Genomic DNA, 9,582 nt, shown 5'->3' with positions numbered 1-9,582 from the left:
TAATAAAATTGATAAACCTTTGGTCAATCTGATTAAAAAAAAGAAAGAAGAAAACCAAATTACTAATATTAAAAATGAAAGGGGTGAACTCACCTCCAATGAGGAGGAAATTAAAACAATAATTAGAAACTACTTTGCCCAACTTTATGCCCACAAATTCGATAATCTAAACGAGATGGATGAATATTTTAAAAAATACAAATTGCCCAGATTAACAGAAGAGGAAGTTGAATACTTAAACAACCCCATCTCAGAAAAAGAAATTGAACAAGCCATCAATGAACTCCCTAGGAAAAAATCTCCAGGGCCAGATGGATTCACAAGTAAATTCTATCAAACATTTAAAGAACAGTTAATTCCAATACTACATACACTATTCTTGAAAATTGGGGAAGAAGGAGTCCTCCCAAATTCTTTCTATGATACAAATATGGTTTTGATACCCAAACCAGGAAGAGACAAAACAGAGAAAGAAAATTATAGACCAATTTCCCTAATGAATATAGATGCAAAAATTTTAAATAAGATTCTAGCAAAACGAATACAGCACCTTACCACGAGATTAATACATTATGATCAGGTAGGATTCATACCAGGACTACAGGGCTGGTTCAATATTAGGAAAACTATTAGCATTATCGATCACATCAACAACAAAGCTAACAAAAACCACATGATTATCTCAATAGATGCAGAAAAAGCTTTTGACAAAATACAACATCCATTCCTACTAAAAACACTGGAGAACATAGGAATAAAGGGAACTTTCCATAAAATAATAAGCAGTATCTATCTAAAACCTTCAGCAAGCATTATATGCAATGGGGATAAGCTAGATGCATTCCCAATAAGATCAGGGGTGAAACAAGGTTGTCCATTATCACCACTATTATTTAATATGGTACTAGAAATGTTAGCTGTAGCAATTAGACAAGATAAAGATATCCAAGGAATTAAAATAGCCAAAGAAGAAACTAAGTTATCACTCTTTGCAGATGATATGATGATTTACCTAGAGAATCCCAGAGATTCAAGTAAAAAATTACTAGAATTAATAAACAACTTTGGCAAAGTTGCAGGGTACAAAATACACCCACACAAATCTTCTGCATTCCTATATATTAGCAACAAAGTCCAACAGCAAGAGATAGAAAGAGAAATCCCATTTAAAGTTAGGGTAGACAGTATAAAATACTTAGGAGTCTACCTGCCAAAACAAACCCAGGGATTATATGAACACAATTACAAGACACTTTTTGCACAAATAAACTCAGATTTAAGTAAGTGGAAAAACATCAGTTGCTCATAGATAGGCCGTGCTAATATAATAAAAATGACAATTCTACCCAAATTAATATACTTATTTAGTGCCATACCAATTAAACTATCAGACAATTACTTTCTAGAGCTGGACAAAATAATATCAAAATTCATTTGGAAAAACAAAAGGTCCAGAATATCAAAGGGACTAATGAAAAGAAATGCTTGGGAAGGTGGCCTAGCGCTACCAGACCTCAAACTGTACTATAAAGCAGCAATTATCAAAACCACTTGGTATTGGCTAAGAAACAGAGAGGTAGACAAGTGGAATAGACTTGGCACTCAAGATGCAGTAGGCAAGGAATATAGCAACCTTCTGTTTGATAAACCCAAGGACCCCAGCTTCTGGGATAAGAACTCATTGTTTGACAAAAATTGCTGGGAAAACTGGATAACAGTGTGGCGGAAATTAAGCATAGACCCATACCTGACACCGTACACAAGAATAAAGTCCAAATGGGTACATGATTTAGGTATAAAGATTGATACCATGAATAAACTGGAGAAGCAAGGAATAGTGTATTTATGAGATCTATGGAGAAGGGAAGAATTCTTTACTAAAGGAGAGATAGAATGCATTATGAAATGCAAAATGGATAACTTTGAGTACATTAAACTGAGAAGTTTTTGCACAACCAAACCCAATGCAACCAAAATCCGGAGGGATGTAGTAAATTGGGAAAGAATTTTTACAGCTAAGCTCGGGGATAAAGGCCTCATTACTAGAATATATAGAGAAGTGACTCAAATGTATAATCATACAAGTCATTCCCCAATTGATAAATGGTCAAAGGATATGAACAGGCAATTTTCAGAGGAAGAGGTTAAGGCAATCTATAATCATATGAAAAAATGCTCTAAATCACTATTTGTTAGAGAGATGCAAATCAAAACAACTATGAGGTACCACATCACACCTATAAGATTGGCAAACATGACAGAACAAGAAAATGATAAATGCTGGAGAGGATGTGGGAAAGTTGGAACACTAATTCATTGTTGGTGGAGCTGCGAGCGCATCCAACCATTCTGGAAAGCAATTTGGAACTATGCCCAAAGGGCTACAAAAATGTGCATACCCTTTGACCCAGCAATATCGCTACTAGGACTATATCCCCAAGAGATCATAAAAATGGGAAAGGGTCCCACATGTGCAAAAATATTTATAGCAGCACTCTATGTAGTTGCCAAAAACTGGAAGTCAAGGGGATGTCCATCAGTTGGGGAATGGCTGAATAAATTATGGTATATGAATGTAATGGAGTACTATTGTGCCATAAGAAATGATGAACAAGAAGACTTCAGAGAGGCCTGGAAGGACTTATATGACCTGATGCTGAGTGAAAGGAGCAGAACCAGGAGAACTTTATGCACAGCAACAACCACAGTGTGTGAGAGTTTTTTCTGGTAGACTTAGATTTTTGTAATAACACAAGAACTTCTTACCAAAAAAAAAAAAAAATCCCAATGGAGGATCTCAAGGCAAAATGCCTGCCACACTCAGAGAGAGAAACATGGAAGTCACTCACATATTGTAGCAGATCATGTTTGTGTATGTGTATGTGTTTGTGTATCATGTTCTGATTTTTTATACGATTTCTTTCATTTATCTTAGTCTGACTACATAGCATGACTATAGTGAAAATATACTCATTAGGAAAGTATATGTAGAATCTATACAGAATTGTATGCAGTCGTGGGGAGGGAGGGGGGAGTGGGGGGTAGGTGGGGGGGATAAAATCACAATTGTATGGCAGTGATTGTTAAACATTACAAAATAAAAAAAAAAAAAGAAAAGCCAAAAAACAAACAAAACCACTGTTCAAGAAATTAAACATTCCCACATTAGCTGTTTACAAACTATATATTCATATATACATGTGTATATGTATACAAGTATATATGTATATACTCATGCATATATATGTGTATTTTCTACATATATACATGGTTGACACAATTCATAGAAATACATTTCTGTATACTGAATATACACGTCTGTGTATATAATATATATGTGTGTTTATATGTTTGCATATAAACATATAAGCACATGTATGTGTGCATACATATCTGAGATTTTTGAGGTTGTCCAGTACTACGCTACTCTTTTTCTTCCGTATTTTATGTCCTTAAATTATCCCGCTGACTAAGCTACCTAATTTTTTTTAAAACAAGTACCAAATTGTTTTGGTAATTGAAAAAGTATTTTTACTTGTTTGGAGAGAATATCTACTTCACCTCCTATTATGGATTCTTTTGTTTTTTTATTATTTCTTTTTTACATTTCTCTGCTTTCCAGATTACTTTAATATTTAATATTTATTTTAAATTACTTGTTTTTAATCATAATTTTTATCCTGTTTAACAATTAATTTTTTTGTTTTCAGTTTTCAACAATCACTTCCATAAGGTTTACATTTTCTCCCTCTCCTTCCCCCTCCTTCCCCTAGATGACATACAATCTTATATGAGTTCTACACATACATTTAAATTAAACACATTTTCACATTAGTCACATTCCATAGATGAATTAAAACAAATAGTAGAAACCGAGAGAAAAACGGAAACAAAGCAAAACATAACGCAAGAGAAAATGGTCTGTGAAGCATCATTTTTAAACAAAACCCTTTTCACTCATGGTATATTAATTTTCCATATTTTTTGTTTCTTTTGTTTTGCTCTTTTTATTCATTTTATGTCTTTTTACATTTCTTGATCAGTTTCATGGTTTATATGTTTGTGAGTAATGCCTACTTTGGGTTGCCCTCTTGATTTTTGATTGATCAGCCTTTCCAATCTATTATGCTACTCATGTTTGGTTTCCCTTCACATTTTTAGGTCGTTAGTTTGCCCAGTCTTGCAACTCTTTTATTCATTCATCACATATTATAGGTATTTCTATATATTTGTTTCTTCCTATTGACTATAAGTTTTATGAATGTAGTTTCTGTGCCTCATATTAAATTTGCCTATTAGTAACTGTTTAACACAATTTTTCATTTGGCAGTGTTGGATATCTGTTTATTGAATTGGAAAAAAATTGTTACAGTCAAATAAATACCTAATTTATTAGCAGAACTGAAGAAATCATAATGTTTATGTCTAGAAGGAACCCTTGAGATACCAAACTGAATCCCTTCTATTTATTAATTTGCAAAATGAGACTCAGATTAAGTGATTTTTCAATTGACGCAAATAAGAGGAAGAAGATCCCATACTTGAATCTAAATCCTCAAACTACAGTTTGAAGGTTCTTGACAAATCAGCAGAAATATGTACGGGGCAAAATGGAATCAGAGACTATTGATTGTCATAGCTGGAGACGACCATTGGAATAAAAACAAAGTCAAACCTCCTCATTTGGTAGATGAAGGAAACAAAGCCTAGAGTGTTTATAGGACTTGTTCTAGGTGACTCAAGATTTTAATAGCCACATCTTCTCATTCCTATAGAAGTCTTCCTTAAGATAATGGTCTTCTGCTATGGAAGCAAATTCTAAGATTCCCAGAATTTCACAACCTGTGTCTGGTGCTTAGTAAATCATTAATATAGACTATTCCTTATTCAGGGTAAGGACTTTATCATTTTTTTTTTATATTGCCCACTAATCCATGATGCTTCCTCACTACTCTGTGCTATTGTAATAGTGAATGACTCTAACTGCGTTTTTTTATGAAACATGTGTGTGTGTGTGTGTGTGTGTGTGTGTGTGTGTGTGTATCTCCTTCACTACATTAGATAGACATCTTTTACTTTGGATCATAGAAAGAGCCTCCCAGTGGTTGCCAGATCAAACTTAGATTACCATTGGATAAATACCACATTAACCAAATTATCAAGGTGAATTCCTGTAACTCAAACGGAAGACTAGGAAACAGGAGATTCACCCGAGAGTTATAGAGAGCTTGCCAACTGCCATCATGTGAACTCTAGTGTTGGATCGAACACATAATATAAAAGATGAGTTTGGGACTATTCAGTGTTTAGTCTCTTTTGTGAACAGCTTAGGGTTGGCCATTACACTGTAAACTCCTTGAGGACAGTGACTGTCTTTTTATTAATTGTATTCCCAGAGTTTAGGTAGGTAGGTACTTAACAAATGTTTATTTGGTTGGATTGGACTATAAATGCCTCCTCTTCATTATATTTATATGCCGTAGCTCACATTCCTTTCACCATTCTGTTGCTTTCATTGATCTGGTAAGGGTAGTTTTGTTACACAATGTCAATGCAAGTACAAGGCAGCATTCTTACATATGTAAGACTACCAAATCTGGTTTCCTGTCTTACTACACCGTACTATAATCACTCCATCCATTCATTCACTACTTTCTATGCGTTCAGCATTCCATCAATCCATCTACTCATCCAAATCATCCATCTATTTATTTTTTCGGCATCCATTCACATGGGTGGAAATTATGGCATGTATAAAATAAAATTGAAATTGCATTCATGGAACCTGAGTTTAAATCCTGTCTCTTATAACTATTTTCTGTTTGACTTTGAGTTACTTGAGCTCTCTGTCCCTTGCTTTCTTTATTATATAAAATTAGAACCTTGTGCTGAATGACCTTCATTCTTCCCACCAACTTTGTCTGTGTGATCCTATAATTTTCTCACAAGTATTTATTGAACATTTCTTTTTTGCTTCAAAAAACTAGATTGGGAAAGAATTATCATGAAAAAAAAGCAAATACAAGAGAAAAGTCCTATTTTCTATAAGCTTATAGTGTGTGTAGAAAGCCTTATAATTATAACAAGTAGTGAAGTAAGTGTGTAGCAGTATTGATTATGTTCCAAATAAATAGTGATATGTGCAACAGAAGGCAGTAGAGGCAGAAAGCAGTGAGGTTTGTTTGTGATGGCTAGCTCCACATAGGAGATTTGGATAAAGTAGGGAATTAAAGGACAGGTTAAAAACAGACATACATGATATCAAATGAACACTTCTGTTTTATAGTTTTGAAAGGACTTTCATGATCTCTCTTTAAAAAAACTTACTCAGCATAGCATATGGAAAGTGTCAGTGGAAAGATTTCATGGTGTCTACAGATATGATCATGGAAGGGAAAATACAGCTTTGTTTTTACTAACTTGTAATTAAAATTTTGCACTTCCTTCAATTACTTAAAAACATTATTCTGACAAGCTGTTCAAGGGTTTTACTGAATTGTCAAAGGATTCCATGACAGAAAAGTTTTGGTATGCTTAGCATAAGCTTTCCAGCAACACTGGATTTAGATTAAATTACCTGGGAAACTAATTGACAACACTTTCTCAGCCTTAGTTTCCTCTTTTGGAATATAAAGAATACTTCACCATTCTAAGGTCTATCAGCTCTCATCCGTTTCACCCTTATTCTGAAGTGCTATTTAGGATGGAGTCTCTCTCTTTTTTTAAAAAATGTTCTTGAAAAGCCAAAATAACCTTATATCAGGATCATTTGAATGCCCTGCTGTTGAATCAAAATTTCTTTCATTATTTAGTCTATATAAAGCTACATTGATACAGATTAAACTTTATGTAAGTTAATGCAAGGATTTAGATCAGAGAGGTCACTTAAGAGTCAAGGTTCTTTGTGTACAATTTGAATAAAAAGAGAAATCTTAATGCATAAGCCAATGGTGAGTATAAAACGTAATACAATGATCCCAGGCCAAAAATTCAGAACATATAGGCTCTTATCGCTGTTACCTTAACTGTGCTAACTTGGTAAAGTCATTTAACCCATCTGCAAAATGAAAAGATTGCAATTGATTACCCCTGTGATACACAAAAGACTCAAAATTCTGTTTTCTGTGTTCAAAAGATCCTCCCAAGCCAGACAATCAACTATATTTCTGGAGAACACTAAATTAGTCCTATATAAATTTCCCTGACCTGAAATTTTATTACTTCACATACTGGGGTAAAATGTCTAAAATGAATTAATAGAAATCAAGCTGCAAATGCCTAGAATTCCCTTGTTTTATGGGATAGAATAGGGCAAGAGAATATCTGGATACTAATATTTACTCCACAAATGACTATGTGATTTAAGATGGATCACTTTCTCTCCTGTGCTTCCATTTTCTGTTCTGAAAATTTTAAATTACATCCATGACTACTTGTTGATCTCTGACGGTGTACCAGGTCTGACATTCTGGATTCCAATTTCTAATATCTCTATCAGTCCTAAAATATCATTGCTTGTAATTATGTGTTTTGAAGAGCTCTAATGACTCTTACACTATTTCCAGTCAAAACCATTTCCATGATAACATTAACAGAAAGATAGTTTCAGTTCTATTGCCCTTTTTACAGCATCCTTGACTTCCTTGTTTCTTAGGCTATAAATCAATGGGTTTAGCATTGGGATTACCATGGTGTAAAACACAGAAACCACTTTTTCTTGTTCTAGGGAATATTGGGAGCTTGGTTCAATGTAGCTAAAACTTATGGAGCCATAGAACAAAGTCACAGCTGTCAGGTGAGAAGCACAGGTGGAGAAGGCTTTATATCTTCCAGCTGCTGAACGGATCCTGAGGATGGCGATAGCAATGAAGATATAAGAGATGATTACAGTGAAGAAAGTAATTATGGCAATTACTCCTGAGAATATCAGGAGCAACAATTCATTTCTGGAAGTGTCAGAGCAGGAGAGCTTCAGCAGTGGGGGCAAATCACAGAAGAAGTGGCTAATGATATTTGGCCCACAGAAGGATAATCTGACTAAGCCAATTGTGTGTGTCAATGAATTAATCATTCCCCCTATACATGACCCGATGACCAGGATGACACACACTCTCTTAGTCATAACCACCATGTAAAGCAGTGGATTAGCAATCGCCACATACCGGTCATATGCCATCACCGCTAGGAAAAATCCCTCAGTTGTAAGAAGGACTACAAACAGAAAATATTGCAGTATACAAGCAGTGAATGATATGGTTGCCTTCTCCTCAAAGAAATTCACAAGCATTTTTGGTCCAAAGATCGAGCAGTAGCAAGCATCCACAAATGAGAGGCAACTAAGGAAAAAGTACATGGGAGTGTGAAGCTTAGGAGTAATTTTAATTAATATAATCATGCCAAGATTCCCCACCAAGGAAATTATATATATCACCAAAAAAACTATAAAGAGAAACACTTTCAACTCTGCACGATCTGACAGTCCTAAAAGGAGGAACTCTGTGACCACTGTAGAATTTTCTTTGGTCATTCACTTGGATTATCACGACAATGACTATAGGAAAGGAAAAAAAAACAGAATGGAATTAATTAGTGAAATGTCCTCAAAGATACCAAGACTAATAATGACACTTCAAAACAGAGCCATAAGTTAAGATGTTTTTGCACTGAAAAATTGCATAGGCTCTAGACCAGGAAAGAATATTAGATCTTAGTATCAGGAATGCAGATGTGGAAGAGATCTCAGAAGCCATATGGTCGTCATTTTTTCTTGGAAGAAACTGATGTCCAGTGAAGTAGATTAAGCGAATAAGCATCTAATATATTTTTGAACCGATGTCTTCTTATTTTAGAGACAATTATCTTTCAGCTGTATCTTTATTTCCATGATCTCTCCCAGAATAGAAGCCTTGTAATACAAACTGATCACATTATAGATGATCAGCTTTGGAACCAAATAAGAGATACTGAGTATACTGAGGTTATTGGGACTAGACAATCTATGTAATATCATTTAGGTACATATCCTGTGATCCTTTGACGTGTTGAAAGGAAAAAAAATGGTGTAAATGGAAGATCTGAAATGCATACCCAGTTGTCCTTCTGCTAGACTATGTTGATGTTACCTTTGAGAAGAAGAAATTATAAGTATAATGGAAATATTTCATTAGAATGGACCTTCTCATATAAAGACACAATTTTAGAACTGTAAATTATCCCTTGGGTCAGTGCTCCCCTTGGTAAAGTGGAAGTAATTTGCTCAAGGAAACACAAATAATAAGTAGCAATGCAGTGATTTTCTCCCAGAGCTTTTGACAAGGTCAATTAAGTTTCATTCAAAGTAAAATTTCTTAACAGAATGATATAAAATTGTAATGGTCTATCTTTAGAAGTAGTGAGCTTCAGTGGATTTTTTCAAGAAAATGTGGGATGATCATTTTCTACATGTTTTAGAAGAGATTTCAGATCTTAACAGGTTAAATTAGTTTCTGATGAGCCTTTAAATTCTAAAAGTCAACGATAAAAATAAAATTGAAAAAATAGAATATGATTTATACATATATACTCGTACATGTTTATGCTAAT

The 9,582-nt window shown here is 34.3% G+C and overlaps 1 protein-coding gene across 1 annotated transcript; it reads right to left on the bottom strand.

Moving 5' to 3' along the window:
* Window positions 1-7,588: 7,588 nt before the first annotated feature.
* Window positions 7,589-8,527, bottom strand: LOC140516589 (olfactory receptor 5J3-like). Its single transcript, XM_072627550.1, has one exon. It carries the CDS (start codon window positions 8,525-8,527, stop codon window positions 7,589-7,591), a length of 939 nt encoding a protein of 312 aa, XP_072483651.1.
* Between the last annotated feature and the right edge of the window lie 1,055 nt (window positions 8,528-9,582).

The sequence above is a fragment of the Notamacropus eugenii genome, chromosome Y (genome assembly GCF_028372415.1).
Source record: "Notamacropus eugenii isolate mMacEug1 chromosome Y, mMacEug1.pri_v2, whole genome shotgun sequence".
NCBI lineage: Eukaryota > Metazoa > Chordata > Mammalia > Diprotodontia > Macropodidae > Notamacropus > Notamacropus eugenii.
Note: the sequence above shows the minus strand (reverse complement) of the source record. Positions and strands in the feature narration are given on the sequence as shown.

Excerpts from the sequence above, each read along its gene's own strand:
- LOC140516589 (XM_072627550.1), bottom strand. The coding sequence starts at position 8,527 with ATGACCAAAGAAAATTCTACAGTGGTCACAGAGTTCCTCCTTTTAGGA.